Raw genomic sequence first — 19,327 nt, 5'->3', positions numbered from 1 at the left:
TTTTGGAAAGTCTTGACTAGCCACATTTTCTTGTTCTATTAGCAGATAATTTTGCTTAGTTCAAATAAAATACTCCTCATTTTTGTATTTTTTTTCTTTTTGTTTTTGAACACTGACTTGACTTTTGGCAGTGCACTTTCCCGCGCTTGTCGTCACCAGACCAGGCTCAGGTGCGATGGCGCTAACTGCTTGTAGGTCAATATTTGGTCGGGCTGTGCAAACAGGAGGCGTTTTCTCGTGTTAAGAGACGCCGCGGTTGTCGTGGCGACGGGCCAACGGGCGCCGACGCGGACCGGTCTCACCTTGACGGCCCTCTTTGGGGTCTCGGCCACGATGGGAGGCAGGATTCCCTTGTAGAAGCCCAGGATCCTGTGGAGGAGAACGTAGGTCAGAAAAGGTGGATAGTTAGCATGAAAGATGATAGCTAGCAGGAAAGTTAGCAGGAAAGGTGGATAGTTAGCATAACGGATGATAGTTAGCAGGAAAGTAAGCAGGAAAGATGGATAGTTAGCATAACAGACAATAGTTAGCAAGAAAAGTAGGCAGGAAAGATGGATAGTTAGCAGGAAAGTTAGCAGAAAAGGTGGATAGTTAGCACGAAAGATGATAGCTAGCAGGAAAGTTAGCAGGAAAGGTGGATAGTTAGCATAACAGATGATAGTTAGCAAGAAAAGTAAGCAGGAAAGATGGATAGTTAGCATAACAGACAATAGTTAGCAAGAAAGGTAAGCAGGAAAGATGGATAGTTAGCAGGAAAGTTAGCAGAAAAGATGGATAGTTAGAGGGAGGTTGGCAGAAAATGAATAGTTAGCATGAAAGTTAGCAGGAAAGGTGGATAGTTAGCATGAAAGATGATAGTTAGTAAGAAAGTTAGCAGGAAAGGTGGACAGTTAGCATGAAATATGATAGTTAGTAAGAAAGTTAGCAGGAAAGATGGATAGTTAGCATGAAAGATGATAGTTAGCAGGAAAGTTAGCAGGAAAGGTGGACAGTTAGCATGAAATATGATAGTTAGTAAGAAAGTTAGCAGGAAAGATGGATAGTTAGCATGAAAGATGATAGTTAGCAGGAAAGTTAGCAAGAAAGGTGCATAGTTAGCATGAAAGATAATAGTTAGCAGGAAAGTTAGCAGGAAAGGTAGATAGTTAGCATGAAAGATGATAGTTAGCAGGAAAGTTAGCAGAAAAGATGGATAGTTAGAGGGAGGTTGGCAGAAAATGAATAGTTAGCATGAAAGTTAGCAGGAAAGGTGGATAGTTAGCATGAAAGATGATAGTTAGTAAGAAAGTTAGCAGGAAAGGTGGACAGTTAGCATGAAATATGATAGTTAGTAAGAAAGTTAGCAGGAAAGATGGATAGTTAGCATGAAAGATGATAGTTAGCAGGAAAGTTAGCAGGAAAGGTGCATAGTTAGCATGAAAGATAATAGTTAGCAGGAAAGTTAGCAGGAAAGGTGGATAGTTAGCATGAAAGATGATAGTTAGCAGGAAAGTTAGCAGAAAAGATGGATAGTTAGAGGGAGGTTGGCAGAAAATGAATAGTTAGCATGAAAGTTAGCAGGAAAGGTGGATAGTTAGCATGAAAGATGATAGTTAGTAAGAAAGTTTGCAGGAAAGGTGGACAGTTAGCATGAAATATGATAGTTAGTAAGAAAGTTAGCAGGAAAGATGGATAGTTAGCATGAAAGATGATAGTTAGCAGGAACGTTAGCAGGAAAGGTGGACAGTTAGCATGAAATATGATAGTTAGTAAGAAAGTTAGCAGGAAAGATGGATAGTTAGCATGAAAGATGATAGTTAGCAGGAAAGTTAGCAGGAAAGGTGCATAGTTAGCATGAAAGATAATAGTTAGCAGGAAAGTTAGCAGGAAAGGTGGATAGTTAGCATGACAGATGATAGTTAGCAGGAAAGTTAGCAGAAAAGATGGATAGTTAGAGGGAGGTTGGCAGAAAATGAATAGTTAGCATGAAAGTTAGCAGGAAAGGTGGATAGTTAGCATGAAAGATGATAGTCAGTAAGAAAGTTTGCAGGAAAGGTGGACAGTTAGCATGAAATATGATAGTTAGTAAGAAAGTTAGCAGGAAAGATGGATAGTTAGCATGAAAGATGATAGTTAGCAGGAAAGTTAGCAGGAAAGGTGGACAGTTAGCATGAAATATGATAGTTAGTAAGAAAGTTAGCAGGAAAGATGGATAGTTAGCATGAAAGATGATAGTTAGCAGGAAAGTTAGCAGGAAAGGTGTATAGTTAGCATGAAAGATAATAGTTAGCAGGAAAGTTAGCAGGAAAGGTGGATAGTTAGCATGAAAGATGATAGTTAGCAGGAAAGTTAGCAGGAAAGGTGGGTAGTTAGCATGAAAGATGATAGTTAGTAAGAAAGTTAGCAGGAAAGGTGGATAGTTAGCATGAAAGATGATAGTTAGTAAGAAAGTTAGCAGGGAAGGTGGATAGTTAGCATGAAAGATGATAGTCTTTTAGCAGGAAAGGTGGACAGTTAGCATGACATATGATAGTTAGTAAGAAAGTTAGCAGGAAAGATGGATAGTTAGCATGAAAGATGATAGTTAGCAGGAAAGTTAGCAGGAAAGGTGGATAGTTAGCATGAAAGATAATAGTTACCAGGAAAGTTAGCAGGAAAGGTGGATAGTTAGCATGAAAGATGATAGTTAGCAGGAAAGTTAGCAGGGAAAGTGGATAGTTAGCATGAAAGATGATAGTTAGCAGGAAAGTTAGCAGGAAAGGTGGATAGTTAGCATGAAAGATGATAGTTAGCAGGAAAGTTAGCAGGGAAAGTGGATAGTTAGCACTTCTACATAATGGCACAGTCAACAATGTCAGTACACAAGAAATAACCCAAGTATCATTTTCACTACAAAAGTGCGAGGGTCAGTAGGAAAACAAAACTAGTTTGACCCTGGAAGGGAAGATTTGAGAGGTTGACATTTTGTTAGTGGGTAGAATTAAGGGGCAAAGAGGACAAGATGATATTGTGACAACACGCAGCATGTAACAAACACACACGGGAAGCCATGTTGTGTAAACAAACGCCTGCAGCGGGACGGAAAGCAATTTGGAAATTCAAATGGCGGCCGCAGATTTCCCGGGTGTGGTCTGGTGAGCGGGTGTCAGAGTTTGTTACAGGACAACAAACGTCCTTAAACATTTGAATACCGACTTGTGTGGCCATGTCAAGTACACACTTTCTGTCCTCCGTAAACAAATGACACAACGCTGAGGTGTGTGTCATTTTACTCTCATTTTAATAAAGCCTTCCTTCTATTAACAGCCTGCCTCCATCTTTGTGGACAGACAACTACAGTCCTGGTCACAAATGGTGTTCCTGGGATTAAAGGCCTCACCTTTTCTCCTCCAAACATATTGCTGGGTGTTGTGGCCAAACAGCTCCGTTTTTGTTTCATCTGACATCACATGGACAAAGATGAGACCTTCTGGAAGAAAGTTCTGTTGTCATAAGAAACAAAAATGGAGCTGTTTGGCCACAATACCCAGCAATATGTTTGGAGGAGAAAAGATGAGGTCTTTAATCCCAGGAACACCATTCCTACCGCCGAGCATGGTGGTGGTAGTATTATGCTATGGGCCTGTTTTTGCTGCCAATGGAACTGCTGCTTTACAGAGAGTAAATGGTGCAGTTCAGCTAAATCTGTTGGTTTTCTGACAAGGACTTGTTTCTTCAACATTGTCCACACGTTTTTTGTTTTTTTTAAAGTATTTTTTTTAGTTATATGCGTGCTAGTTCTAGCTATTAGGCTGTTCTAGGTTTTTTTTGTTTTTTGTTTTTTAAAGCACTGTAGCACTTTGAGGTTGTTTGCCCTGAACACCTGAGGGCACCACAGACTGTGGATGCTTTTAAAAAAGGCTTAAAAACCCTTTTTTAAAAAAAAAAAAAGTATTTTTTAATATATATATGCGTGCTAGTCTTAGCTATTAGGCGGTTCTAGTTTTTTATTTATTTATTTTTTTATTATCTTTTTTTTTTTAATACGCTGTAGCACTTTGAGGTTGTTTGCTCAATGTAAAGTGCTTTTTACAAATAAAATATATTATTATTATTATTATTATTTATGTATTAGTTTGGCATACATATAATGGATGTCTGAAACAATGTCTTGCATACTAAATCATGTTTGGAACTTTATTATTATTTTGTAAAGCAAAGCTTGGTATTTTGAAGTTCTTCTTTTTCAAAAGGCATATTTTTAGTTAAAATTGTACTGTTTTTGGGATCAAGCACCGCCGTTTTGTTTAGTTTTTTAGTTAACTAAGCGTGGAACAAATGCCAATGTAAAAACATATTTAAGCTACGAACAACGTGTTCCCAGTCTGTGGAACGCTCTCCCTGACCACCTGAGGGCACCACAGACTGTGGATGCTTTTAAAAAAGGCTTAAAAACCCTTATTTTAAAAAAAGTATTTTTTTAGTTATATGTGTGCTAGTTCTAGCTATTAGGCTGTTCTAGGTTTTTATTTTATTTATTTTTTAAAACATTGTAGCACTTTGAGGTTGTTTGCTCAATGTAAAGTGCTTTTTACAAATAAAATATATTATTATTATTATTATTATTATTATTATTATTTATGTATTTGTTTGGCATACACATATTGGATGTCTGAAACAATGTCTTGCATACTAAATCATGTTTGGAACTTTATTAGTATTTTGTAACGCAAAGCTTCTTATTTTGAAGTTCTTCTTTTAAAAAGGCATATTTTTAGTTAAAATTGTACTGTTTTGGGGTTCAAGCACCGCCGTTTTGTTTAGTTTTTTTAGTTAACTAAGCATGGAACAAATGCCAATGTAAAAACATATTTAAGCTACGAACAATGGGGGACCGGGCTTTCTGCTCCGCCGCTCCCAGTCTGTGGAACGCTCTCCCTGACCACCTGAGGGCACCACAGACTGTGGATGCTTTTAAAAAAGGCTTAAAAACCCTTCTTTTTAAAAAAAAAAAAATATTTTTTTGATATATGCGTGCTAGTCTTAGCTATGTTCTAGTTTTTTTTTGTTTTTTTTTTAATTATCTTTTTTTTAATACACTGTAGCACTTTGAGGTTGTTTGCTCAATGTAAAGTACTTTTACAAATAAAATATATTATTATTATTATTTATTTATTTGTTTGGCATACATATATTGGATGTCTGAAACAATGTCTTGCACACTAAATCATGTTTGGAACTTTATTAGTATTTTGTAACGCAAAGCTTCGTATTTTGAAGTTCTTGTTTTTAAAAAGGCATATTTTTAGTTAAAATTGTACTGTTTTGGGGTTCAAGCACCGCTGTTTTGTTTAGTTTTTTAGTTAACTAAGCATGGAACAAATGCCAATGTAAAAACATATTTAAGCTACGAACAATGGGAGACCGGGCTTTCTGCTCCGCCGCTCCCAGTCTGTGGAACGCTCTCCCTGACCACCTGAGGGCACCACAGACTGTGGATGCTTTTAAAAAAGGCTTAAAACCCCTTATTTTTTTAAAAACTTTTTTTAGATGTATATGTGCTAGTTCTAGCTATTAGGCTGTTCTAGTTTTTATTTTTAAATTTTTTTTTATTACCTTTTTTTTTTTTTTTAATACACTTTAGCACTTTGAGGTTGTTTTCTCAATGTAAAGTGTTCTTTACAAATAAAATATATTATTATTATTATTATTATTATTATTTGTTTGGCGTACATATATTGGATGAATGTTCAATGTGTTTTATTTTGTTTTTAACTGTAATAAAAAACTTCACCTTTGTTTAGTGTTGCTATTTAAAACGGTGTACACATCCCATCTTTCTGTATAGTCCTTTTGTGTTATGTATACATACATATAATTGTACATTTTATCATCAGTAGTATACTTTTTAATGGATGGCGTTTTTTGCTATTTTGCCGACTGTAAGAGAACTAATAATTCCAATGTGTCTGCACTGTAAGTCTGCGCCTAAATGGCCAATAAAACCCTTCAACCTTTTTGATGTGCTTTGAGGCCAGGGGAGACTCTTTTTAATATTCCTGCGACCTCGCCTCGACATCAGAACCAGCATGTGGAACCTTTTTTTGTTTGCCTCCAGACGGATACACTTAGCATGTGTTACATGTATGGCCGGGGCAAAATGGCTGAAAACTGTATCACGATACACGTGTTTTGTATCGGTCAATAGCGATGGTTATTGATACCTTTCATTACCGATGGAAAAGCAGGAGAAAAACATATTTCATTTCAAATCTGATTCAAATCCCCTCAGCTATCAAGGAAGGAAAGGAAGAGAAAATGTCAACACAAGCAAGGAAAACACTCGAAAAAAATCAATGTAAACAAAAGTGTAAAACACTTAATAATAGGGATGTCCGATAATGGCTTTTTGCCGATATCCGATATGCCGATATTGTCCAACTCTTTAATTACCGATACCGATATCAACCGATACCGATATCAACCGATATATACAGTCGTGGAATTAACACTATATTATGCCTAATTTGGACAACCAGGTATGGTGAAGATAAGGTACTTTTTAAAAAAAGGAATAAAATAAAATAAGATAAATAAATTAAAAACATTTTCTTGAATAAAAAAGAAAGTAAAACAATATAAAAACAGTTACATAGAAACTAGTAATTAATGGAAATTTGTAAAATTAACTGTTAAAGGTTAGTATTATTAGTGGAGCAGCAGCACGCACAATCATGTGTGCTTACGGACTGTATCCCTTGCAGACTGTATTGATATATATTGATATATAATGTAGGAAGCAGAATATTAATAACAGAAAGAAACAACCCTTTTGTGTGAATGAGTGTAAATGGGGGAGGGAGGTTTTTTGGGTTGGTGCACTAATTGTAAGTATCTTGTGTTTTTTATGTGGATTTAATAAAAAAACAAACAAAAAAAAAACAAAAAACAAACAAAAAAAAACAAAAAAAACCCGATACTGATAATAAAAAACCGATACCGAAAATTTCCGATATTACATTTTAACGCATTTATCGGCCGATAATATCGGCAGACTGATATTATCGGACATCTCTACTTAATAATAATAACAATAATAGATTTTATTTGTAAAAAGCACTTTACATTGAGTAAACAACCTCAAAGAGCTACAGTGTATTAAAAAAATAAATAAAATAAAATAAAATTTAATTAAAAAAAAATAAAAAAAATAAAAAGATAATAAAAAATAAATAAAAATAAAAACTAGAACAGCCAAATAGCTAAAACTAGTATGCATATATCTAAAAAAAGAAGGGTTTTTAAGCCTTTTTTAAAAGCATCCACAGTCTGCGGTGCCCTCAGGTGGTCAGGGAGAGCGTTCCACAGACTGGGAGCGGCGGAGCAGAAAGCCCGGTCTCCCATTGTTCGTAGCTTTGTCCTCGGAGGTTGGAGGAGGTTAGTCTGTCCGGAGCGGAGGTGTCGTGTGGAGGATTTGGGGGTGAGTCGTTCTTTGAGGCAGAGGGGGGCACTTAACAATAACCTCTTAAAATGGTGTAACAATAAGAAATATGTAAGAAATGTTTATTAAAGTGTCAGAAATAAGTGCAAAGTGTGAAAATGTAAACGTAAAGAAACCTGCGAAGAACTATTTTCTGCAGGTTTAGAGCCAGGAAGTTACAGCTGTGCTCTAAAGGGTGAGTGCAAAAAAACTGGTCTCAATTTCCAGACCACATTTGGTTTTTAAGAAATCCTAAAAACTGCCTTACTCTCGAGGTCACTTTTCCTGTTGTACCCACCATTTTCCCATTTTTTACTTTCTCTTCTCACGCCATGCAAAGAATCAACGTGAGACAACAAGATGGCGCAACCAACCGTGATAGTTTATACTGTTACCTGATTGGCTGTTAAAGGCCTACTGAAATGAATTTTTTTTATTTAAACGGGGATAGCAGATCCATTCTATGTGTCATACTTAATCATTTTGCGATATTGCCATATTTTTGCTGAAAGGATTTAGTAGAGAACAACGACGATAAAGTTCGCAACTTTTGGTCGCTGATAAAAAAAAGCCTTGCCTGTACCGGAAGTAGCGTGACGTAGTCAGTTGTTCGCCTCCTCATATGTTCCTATTGTTTTCAACGCAGCTAGAGCGATTCGGACCGAGAAAGCGACGATTACCCCATCAATTTGAGCGAGGATGAAAGATTCGTGGATGAGGAACGTCAGAGTGACGGACTAGAATGCAGTGAAAGACGTATCTTTTTTCGCTCTGACCGTAACTTAGGTACAAGCTGGCTCATTGGATTCCACACTCTCTCCTTTTTCTATTGTGGATCACGGATTTGTATTTTAAACCACCTGGGATACTATATCCTCTTGAAAATGAGAGTCGAGAACGCAAAATGGACATTCACCGTGACTTTTATCTCCACGACAATACATCGACGAAGCTCTTTAGCTACGGAGCTAACGTGATAGCATCTGGCTCAAATGCAGATAGAAACAAAATACATAAATCCCTGACTGGAAGGATAGACAGAAGATCAACAATACTATTAAACCATGTACATGTAACTACACGGTTAATAATTCTCAGCCTGGCAAAGCTTAACAATGCTGTTGCTAACGACGCTGAAGCTAACTTAGCAACTTAGCAACTGGACCTCACAGAGCTATGATAAAACATTAGCGCTCCACCTACGCCAGCCAGCCCTCATCTGCTCATCAACACCCGTGCTCACCTGCGTTCCAGCGATCAACGGCGCGACGAAGGACTTCACCCGATCACAGATGCGGTCGGCGGCTGGCATCGGCTAGCGCGTCTGCTATCCAAGTAAGTCCTCCTTGTTGTGTTGCTACAGCCAGCCGCTAATACACCGATCGATCCCACCTACAACTTTCTTCTTTGCAGTCTCCATTGTTCATTAAACAAATTGCAAAAGATTCACCAACACAGATGTCCAGAATACTGTGGAATTATGAAATGAAAACAGAGCTTTTTGTATTGGCTTCTATGGGCTACCGATACTCCTGTTTCACTGGCTACGTCACGCGCAAACTTCATCATACCAAGACGTTTTCAACCGGAAGCGTGGAGGGAAATTTAAAATTGCACTTTATAAGTTAACCCGGTTCTGGTTCTCGCCCGGAAAAGGGTGGAGTGCCATCTCCGGGTCGGGGAGGAGATCTTGCCCCAAGTGGAGGAGTTCAAGTACCTCGGAGTCTTGTTCACGAGTGAGGGAAGAGTGGATCGTGAGATCGACAGGCGGATCGGTGCGGCGTCTTCAGTAATGCGGGCGCTGTATCGGTCCGTTGTGGTGAAGAAGGAGCTGAGCCGCAAGGCAAAGCTCTCAATTTACCGGTCGATCTACGTTCCCATCCTCACCTATGGTCATGAGCTTTGGGTTATGACCGAAAGGACAAGATCACGGGTACAAGCGGCCCAAATGAGTTTCCTCCGCCGGGTGGCGAGTCTCTCCCTTAGAGATAGGGTGAGAAGCTCTGCCATCCGGGAGGAGCTCAAAGTAAAGCCGCTGCTCCTCCACATGGAGAGGAGCCAGATGAGGTGGTTCGGGCATCTGGTCAGGATGCCACCCGAACGCCTCCCGAGGGAGGTGTTTAGGGCACGTCCGACCGGTAGGAGGCCACGGGGAAGACCCAGGACACGTTGGGAAGACTATGTCTCCCGGCTGGCCTGGGAACGCCTCAGGATCCCCCGGGAAGAGCTAGACGAAGTGGCTGGGGAGAGGGAAGTCTGGGCTTCCCTGCTTAGGCTTCTGCCCCCGCGACCAGACCTCGGATAAGCGGAAGAAGATGGATGGATGGATGGAAGTTAACCCGGCCGTATTGGCATGTGTTGCAATGTTAAGATTTCATCATTGATATATAAACTATCGGACTGTGTGGTCGGTAGTAGTGGCTTTCAGTAGGTCTTTAACGTGTCACTCTCACGTTAGCATTTTTTACCCCACAGAGAAGAAAAAAAAAACATTAAACGTACTATCGAACACATTTTTTTAATCGATACCACATGTCTATTGCGATATATACTGATATTGTTTTATCGCCCAGCCCGAGCTACAAGTCCTTTTTTAAACTTTATTTTAACTTTTCAGTTTCTAACAAAACGTGCACATCCTCCCTCCAGCTCACGTTTCATTCTTTTTTACAATGATTCTGCGAATGAGGAGCCAGATGCTATTTGTGTGAATTCAGTTCAGTGCTCTGGCCTGGAGCTGATCGTCAGCACGCCACTGAAGGAGTGCAAAGACAACTCTGGAAGTGTATTTTGCGGAGTCAATGAAGAAGGTCACGGCGACAGTAGCAGGATGAGATTTAGTCTGTCGGCGGGACGCCAGCGGAGGATTTGCGAGTGTCACAGGACTCAGAGGGCCTCTCGCCGCGCCGGCTGGCACCCGAGCGGCGGATCCACTTTATATCTGCTGTAAAGCTGTCGTCGCGCCGTAAACAGAACGAGTGGCAGCCACTTTCTCCACGTCTGCCGCGCCTCAGAGAGCTGTCACCCGGCGCAAAGGGGGCGGAGCTACGTCTGACTTTGGCTGGCTGTGAAAACCTTTACAGCAATGTTTTGTAATTGTTTGTATTTTATCACTTTGCAATTGTTTCACAAACTTTTTAAAAACGAAAACAATTACGGAGAATTTAATATATATATATAAAACAATAAAATAAGTACTGAAAAAAATAAAATAATAATGGTGGGACAAAAGATGCATTTTCCGGTGAGTGACATCTAGAGATAAATGCGTTACAATGTAATATCGGAAATTATCGGTATCGGTTGTTTTATTATCAGTATCGTTTTTTTTTTTTTTTTTTTTTTTTTTTTTAATTAAGTCCACATAAAAAACACAACATACACTTACAATTAGTGCACCAACCCAAAAAACCTCCCTCCCCCATTTACACTCATTCACACAAAAGGGTTGTTTCTTTCTGTTATTAATATTCTGGTTCCTACATTATATATCAATATATATCAATACAGTCTGCAAGGGATACAGTCCGTAAGCTCACATGGTGTATTTAAAAAAAAAATAATAATTTTTTTTTTTTACATAAATAAATACAATCATGTGTGCTTACAGACTGTATCCCTGCAGGCTGTATTGATCTATATTGATATATAATGTATATATTGTGATTTTTATGTTGATTTCATTAAAAAAATAAAAAATAAAAAATTTTTTAATTTTTTTTTTTTAATTTCTTGTGCGGCCCGGTACCAATCGGTCAGCGGCCCGGTGGTTGGGGATCACTGATATAGTCGATGTAGATGCCCATATCGGCTGTTCATATTTACTTTACAAAAGAGAAGTGTAGGATACTTCTCTTGTTGCCTTATTTGTATTTGACCACTACTGTTTTCTGTTTATTTGTTACTGACTGTGGCAGGACACCTCTGCCTCTGTTTCACTTTATGTTGCTGGTAAATAATATGGTTGTAGCAGTAGGCTAAAGTAAAATTATTTAGTATGCACTAATTAAAGGGGCAGAGCTTTAAGAGACATTTTAGCTTTTATATTTTATAAGATATATTTTTTGTAAGAACCACACTTAATAAATATATTTCAGTGAATAACTTATTGTTCAAATCTGTATATAAATATGTACATAAAGTGTTGTAATTATATTGTAAAATGGATGGATGGATGGACGTTTAAAACAAAACTGTTATTATTAATTAGCAAGTATAAATTTTTTTAGCCTTTTTAAGGAAATCTTATCATAGTAGTAAATTATGCAAATTACTCGATGATGTCATGGTGACCACGCCCATAGCCACGCCCCCACCGCCACAGGTATCTTGGCAGTTTATGGGAAACACTGAACATATTCAGTAGTCTTATCAAACTTACAAAGCACCCACTCTCAGCTAGTTAGCTGCTAAGCTAACAAAGCTAAGCTAGTCGCGGTCCAAAGCAACCACGCTCTGAAGACAGCAAGAACTCGCTGATCTAGTGCCGCACGCAGATAATATAATTATAATGGGGGATTTTAATATCCATATGAATACCCCCGTCGCTTCAAAACAGAACTTTGGATAAAACGAAGGTAACTTGTTGGTATTGCAGCGACAAACGTTTTTTTATCATCAAGTTTAAAATAGCATCTTAAAGCGAAACACGTACTCAAGGATGGTGTTGTCAACCCTCTTGGCGACCTCTTTTGTGAACAACAAACAATAATTGAGAAGCCCTGGGTTAAGGTAAAAGGAGCCTTTGCGGACAAAATAAAATGGTGTGATTAATCCGTGGTTAATCATGTTTGCGATGGATCACGTTGGTGAATGCAGTCACTTATTAAAAAGGCACCGTATTTACCAGGAGCAACGTTGCATTTTTTTTTTGGATAAAACTAGAGCACACCCAGTAAGAAGTGACTTACCCTTCGTTGCGGAAAATAGTGCGGAAGCAATCCCCCAGGCTCTTGTAGCTGTTAGGGTCGCTGGTTCCTCTCTGGATCTGGAACCTGGGGTGACAGAGTTGACTTTAAAGCAGGTCTGTTATAAAAATAACGAGCTTCTTTATTGATTATGGCCTTTTCATTAAGGCCGTGCGCCACTTTGAGTCATGATTTAGCACATTTGTTTACTTTCGCTTTCATCCTCTCCAAGCCAACTGGTACCAGCCGCGCCCCCCCCCCCCCCCCCCCCCCCCCCCGTCCACAGGCAGGGGGGGGGGGAGGTGGGGGACAAGTCAAACATTTATTTAACCCAAACCATCCAATTAGCCACACCACTCCCTGGGACCTGGACTTTTTTGAAGAAATATTATTATTTTTTGTCGTTCTCCTGCTAGCGCGCTAGTAAGCCCAGTCTAACAGCGCTTTAGGTGACGTGTAAAGGAACAATACATCTACCGCAGGGGTGTCCAAACTTTTTCCACTCAGGGCTGTACACGGAAAAATGTAAGCATTTTGATATTTTTCATTTTCAAACCTTAACAAAATATATGGATTTTTTTTTTTTAACCTTTAGGGCTCCCAGGGACTATGAAGGATCTCAGTCATTAAACTGTTAAAAATAAGTCAAATGATTATTATTATTTTTTATTTAACGCTTACAGTAAATCTCTATATCAACTTGAGGTTGATATAAAGTAAAAAAAAAAAGAAAAAGTTTTTCCATGATTGGGTATAAAAGCAGCTTCCATGAAATGCTCAGTCGTTCACAAACAAGGATGGGGCGAGGGTCACCACTTTGTCAACAAATGCCTGAGCAAATTGTTGAACCGTTTAAGAAAAACCTTTCTCAACCAAGCTATCGCAAGGAATTTAGGGATTTCACCATCTACGCTCCGTAATATCATCAAAGGGTTTGGAGAATCTGGAGAAATCACTGCACGTAAGCAGCTAAGCCCGTGACCTTCCATCCCTCAGGCGGTACTGAATCAAAAAGCCACATCAGTGCGTAAAGGATATCACCACATGGGCTCAGGAACACTTCAGAAAACCACTGTCAGTAACTACAGTTGGTCGTTACATCTGTAAGTGCAAGTTAAAACTCTACTATGCAAAACCAAAGCCATTTATCAACAACACCCAGAAACGCCGTTGGCTTCGCTGGGCCCGAGCTCATCTAAGATGGACTGATGCAAAGTGGAAACGTGTTCTGTGGTCTGACGAGTCCATAATTCAAATAGTTTTTTTTGAAACTGTGGAACAAAGAGGAAAAGAACCATCCGGATTGTTCTAGGCGCAAAGTGTAAAAGGCAGCATGTGTGATGGTATGGGGGTGTATTAGTGGCCAAGACATGGGTAACTTACACATCTGTGAAGGCACCATTAATCCTGAAAGTTACATACAGCTTTTGGAGCGACATATGTTGCCATCCGAGCAACGTTATCATGGACCCCCCTGCTTATTTCAGCAAGACAATGCCCAGCCGCGTGTTACATCAACGTGGCTTCATAGTGAAAGAGTGCGGGTACTAGACTGGCCTGCCCGTAGTCCAGACCTGTCTCCCATTGAAAATGTGTGAAGGCTAAAATATGAGAAGGGAGACTGTTGAACAACTTAAGCTGTACATCAAGCAAGAATGGGAAATAATTCCACTTCAAAAATGTGTCTCCTCAGTTCCCAAACCTTTACTGAGTGTTGTTAAAAGGAAAGGCCATGTAACACACTGGTAAAAATGCTCCTCTGACAACTTTTTTGCAATGTGTTGCTGCCATTAAATTCTAAGTTCATGATTATTTGCCAAAAAAAAAAAGAAGTTTGTTTATATACTCAACTTTTCGTTTCTCTGGGCTGTTTTGGTGTTCATGTTTTTGCAAAAGTAATTTTGTTTACTTTAAGAAAAACATGAACACATTCTGTTCTTTATGTGTTAGACTTTTGTCTTTGTTGGCGGTGGCTTTTTCTTCTTCATTGTTTGACGGCTATTTCTTCTTTTTTGCTGCCAGTCAGTTCTTCTACGTTGTTTTTTGTCTTTTGTTGGCGGTTATAATCTTCTTTGTTGATGGTAGCTAATAGGGTTGTACGGTATACCGCTACTAGTATAGTACCGCGATACTAATGAATCCTATTCGGTACTGTACCGCCTCTAAAAAGTACCAGTCCTCCCTTTTAACGGACATAACGGCGCGTCTTCGTGACATTGCTGGTTTTACGAGCAGAGGAGCATGTTCGGCAGCGCGCACACACAGAGTACTTACAAGCAGATGTAAAAAGTAAAGATAAAGGTGAAGTTATAACACTGAAACACCCTCAGGAAGAGGTGCTTTAAGACAGTGGTCCCCAACCACCGGGCCGATTGGTACCGGGCCACGCAAGAAATTAAAAAAATAAAAATAAAAAAATAGAATAAAATAAAATAATAATTATTATTATTTTTTTAAATGTTTTAATTAAATCAACATAAAAAACACAATATATACATATTGTGTATGTGTATGTCAATATAGATCAATACAGTCTGCAGGTATACAGTCCGTAAGCACACATGATTGTATTTCTTTATGGGGAAAAAAAAAATTGTTTTGTGGTCCCCCTTATTTAATAATAATAATAATAATAATACATTTTATTTGTAAAAAACACTTTACATTGACTAAACAACCTCAAAGTGCTAAAGTGTATTAAAAAATAAAAAATAAAAAATAAAAAAATAAAATAAAAAAAAATAAAAAAATAAAAACTAGAATGGCCAAATAGCTAAAACTAGTATGCATATATCTAAAAAAAGGCTTTTTTTTTTTTAAAAAAAAGAAGGGTTTTTAAGCCTTTTTTAAAAGCATCCACAGTATGTGGTGCCCTCAGGTGGTCAGGGAAAAGTATTGAAAAGTATCAAAATACAGCTATTTCTCCTTAGTTGTTTGGCGACTATTTATTTGTTGTTGTTTCTATTTCTTCTTTTTTGGTGGTAACTATGTTTCCTTCATTGGGGGGGGGCTCTCTCTTCTCTGTAACTTGGCAGCTATTTCTCCCGGTCCGGCATCGGAACTAGGAGTCTAAATGAAATCCGGGAGAATCGTGACGTTAATCCCAGTTCCAATCTGTGCTTGATCTTGTCAGATTAAAGAAAGCCTTAATTATGATATTTGGATTAAATTACATTGAATTCCACAGAGGGCAGGAAAACAAGCGAGAAGAGCAAGAATCCTGCCTTCTGTGGCTCAAACCGCAGGGTCACAAGGTCGGCAGAAGTTGTCCATGCGGGTGCCTGATGGGGCCATAAAGAGCCCCCACGTTCCACTGCAAAGGGTGGGGGTTTAGTGAGGTGAGCGGCCTTTCATATCGCAGGGATTAACATCTTAGAGGGGTGTCCTCCAGTCCCATTGCCCTCAAAGCTAGTACCCCGTCGCACAGTAAAAAGATGTCTGACACCATATTAAAGAGGACTCCAGGTATGAGGGGACAGTGGACCGAGGGGTAATAGGGGGGCCTGAAAGATTTAAGACTTCAGGGCGCTTGTAAAGAAATTCAAATCAGGCTTAATTAAAGGCACATGATGCTGGGGTCGGTGTCTCCCAAAACCGGCTATGGGAGAGAGCAGGGTTGGCGAGACTCCACCGGTGACCTTGGGGTCACCTCATTTCCTCATGGCCCTCTGCTACCCTGCCATAAAAACCAGGGGAGCAAACATAGAGGTGCAGGCTGAGGGACCAAAAGAACTCGTGGCAGCGGGGGGAACCAGCAAGCCCCGGGCAAGGAAGCAACTAATGTCACCTTTCACAGCAACCAACACAACTTGAAACGGGTTGGTGTTAAAAGTCCTACTCAGGTGGACATAGACAACAATCTCTCGTTAGTGCTAATAAGGCCTTAGCGGACCGGGAGATGGACTACTTGTCAAGATAAGAACCCTTAAACAGCCTCACTGCTTCTGGCAGATGCCCTTGGCCTCGGGGTCAGCCTATGCAGATCGTAAAACGCAGCAGAGAGAAGACCCCAGAAAGTCCCCTGGGGCTACTTTGGAAATCTGTGCTCCGAGGAACTCCGTCAATCATCAGCGAGCTAAGCAAGCAGAGATACAGGATACACAGACGTGATGATATTGGAGAGTTCATCAAGAGCAAGGCTCCCCAACCCCATAACCTCTGTTTGCTTTTTACAGGCCCGTAATCGTTTCCCTGATGAAGGTAAAGGTAAGGACAGAAGAGTTGAAGAAACAAGGCATCTATAAAGGTGACCAAAAAAAGGTTAGCTAAGAGTAGCAGATTGGTCTAGCAGTCCTTGCAACCTGGTGGTGACGGGCCATCACTTTAAGAAAAACAAAGATACGCTTTAAAGATTAGGCTCAATGACAAAGTGAAGGTTGTGGACAGACCAGTCAATGACTTGATGGGTCGGCCTTCGAAAGCAGAGCTCGGTTAAAGAGATTTTCTGTAACTTGAAGGAAGATCTGGATCATTTTAGGCTCTACCTTTTTAAAAACACCTAAGAGGTTAGCCTTCCATCTTGGAATACTGTCGGACGAGGGGGGTAGAGGTAGAAAAAAACATCGGCTTGAGTGACGAGCCGACCAATGAGGGTCTGGGGAAGTTTCTCCTCCGAACCCTCAAGCGCCGGGGACGATCCGCAGAGGTGATGCAAAGGCCAAGTCCATTTCTTTACAGCCGGACAGTTAATTTTAATGGGCAGGATCATAAAGACGGTAAAAGAGACCACTGCGTTAAGAGCACTACTCGAACATGAATGAGCCGACACGATGTGACTCTGGCCACTCAATCATGAGGACAAGTGGACAACTGTAGGCAGAAGTCAAGACTGGATCAGGACAAGAAGACGTATCGTGGAACCTGATAAACTTTTGCCTTTTGTGGACTGGTAGCTCGACTGGATCATGGCAGATTGGGAAGGAACACCCCAAACTAAGACTAGCACCAGGTAGAACTCAGGATACCTGGAAGCCAGAAAATGAGGTCTTTCTGCTGCGTTGACTTTCTTCCTAAACTGGTCCTTCAGTTCCCTTTAAGTCGTACAAGGTTGAGCTTGCCGTTGCAGATGTTTGCTCTGTGACCCTCTTAGACTTGATTGTTGCCAAAAAAACTGAGGCACCAAGAGTTTATGTTTGAAGCAAGTCTTTAGCTGCCTATATGTTGGTCTATGCTGGAAAATCTGAAACACTTTAACTGACATTTCCAGGAAAAGCGATTGCATCAGAGAAAAAGTATTTCTCGGGTGGTTAAGCGAGGGTCTTAAGCCGAGCCAAAGCTGTTAACTCAAATGACGGCGCTAATGTTTGAGCAATAACTTTTAAATTGTAGCGTGATAGTACTGGAACGCACGACAGAGTACTGTCCAGGAACACGGCAAGAACAGTAACAGTCCGTACAGGAAGTAGATTGAATTTCATGGCTGGCTGGAACATGGTGAAAAACCAAAAGAACCAAAAGGACTAGGTTAGAATAACAGGGAGAGGGACTGATCCAGGCCACAGACAGGATGGCGTGTTTCCATCGGATCTCCGTGGGCCAACATGGAGATGAAATATGGTGGCTGTGGGGCACAAGTCGAGGCACTAGACAGAGGAGGTGCCACATCAGTCATGCAAAACAGAATCTCCACTTCCTCGCTACCACAAGTGTTTTATTCAGAGCAGTTGAAAATCTAGAGATCATATTTCAATTTGTATGCATTGTGGTTCATACAAATTGAAAACTTCCTGGTTGTGAAGGAACGAACCAACCAGTCAATTACCTTTCTTAATCAGCAATAATATTCAAGATCCATACTTCTTAGTAGTTTTGACAGTTGGACCGATTCTGTTCATAACTTTTATGGACAGAATTTCTAGGCGCAGTCAGGGCGTTGAGGGGATCCGGTTTGGTGGCTGCAGGGTTAGGTCTCTGCTTTTTGCAGATGATGTGGTCCTGATGGCTTCAACTGGCCGGGATCTTCAGCTCTCACTGGATCGGTTCGCAGCCGAGTGTGAAGCGACTGGGATGAGAATCAGCACCTCCAAGTCCGAGTTCGTGGTGGACTGCCATCTCCAGGTTGGGGACGAGATCTTGCCCCAAGTGGAGGAGTTCAAGTACCTGGGAGTCTTGTTCACGAGTGAGGGAAGAGTGGATGGTGAGATCGACAGGCGGATCGGTGCGGCGTCTTCAGTAATGCGGACGCTGTATCGATCCGTTGTGGTGAAGAAGGAGCTGAGCCGGAAGGCAAAGCTCTCAATTTACCGGTCGATCTACGTTCCCATCCTCACCTATGGTCATGAGCTTTGGGTTATGACCGAAAGGACAAGATCACGGGTACAAGCGGCCGAAATGAGTTTCCTCCGCCGGGTGGTGGGTCTCTCCCTTAGAGATAGGGTGAGAAGCTCTGCCATCCGGGGGGAGCTCAAAGTAAAGCCGCTGCTCCTCCACTTGGAGAGGAGCCAGATGAGGTGGTTCGGGCATCTGGTCAGGATGCCACCCAAACACCTCCCTAGGGCACGTCCGACCGGCAGGAGGCCACGGGGAAGACCCAGGACACGTTGGGAAGACTATGTCTTCCCGGCTGGCCTGGGAACGTCTCGGGATCCCCCGGGAGGACCTGGACGAAGTGGCTGGGGAGAGGGAAGTCTGGGCTTCTCTGCTTAGGCTGCTGCCCCCGCGACCCGACCTCGGATAAGCGGAAGACGATGGATGGAGACGAATTTTAAAAGCCCCCACAGGACTTAAGAGACTTAGGCCATGTCTACACTAAGTCGTTTAACCCCTTAAACGAATAATTATTTAGCCTAAGCCCCGTTTCAGCCACACTAAACCAGCGTTTAATGTCCCCCCTAGATATATATATATATATGTGTGTGTATATATATATACATATACGTGTATATATATATGTGTGTGTATATATATATACTGTATATATACATATACGTGTATATATATATGTGTGTGTATATATATATACTGTATATATATATGTATATAT

General features: G+C 40.5%; 1 protein-coding gene across 2 annotated transcripts in view; it reads right to left on the bottom strand.

Annotated features, from left to right (window-relative positions):
• Nucleotides 1-19,327, bottom strand: part of slc25a21 (solute carrier family 25 member 21) — a 257,515-nt gene that overhangs the window by 27,496 nt on the left and 210,692 nt on the right. For both annotated transcript variants that reach the window (XM_062040111.1, XM_062040107.1), the window contains exons 4-5: nt 12,349-12,432; nt 303-369 (exon numbers count right to left, since the gene is read on the bottom strand). In XM_062040111.1, coding sequence (XP_061896095.1) covers nt 303-369; nt 12,349-12,432 — 151 coding nt within the window. The remainder of the gene's footprint in view (nt 1-302; nt 370-12,348; nt 12,433-19,327) is intronic.

This window comes from Entelurus aequoreus, linkage group LG03, assembly GCF_033978785.1.
Source record: "Entelurus aequoreus isolate RoL-2023_Sb linkage group LG03, RoL_Eaeq_v1.1, whole genome shotgun sequence".
NCBI classification, from domain to species: domain Eukaryota; kingdom Metazoa; phylum Chordata; class Actinopteri; order Syngnathiformes; family Syngnathidae; genus Entelurus; species Entelurus aequoreus.
This window is presented reverse-complemented; position numbering and strand designations above follow the sequence as displayed.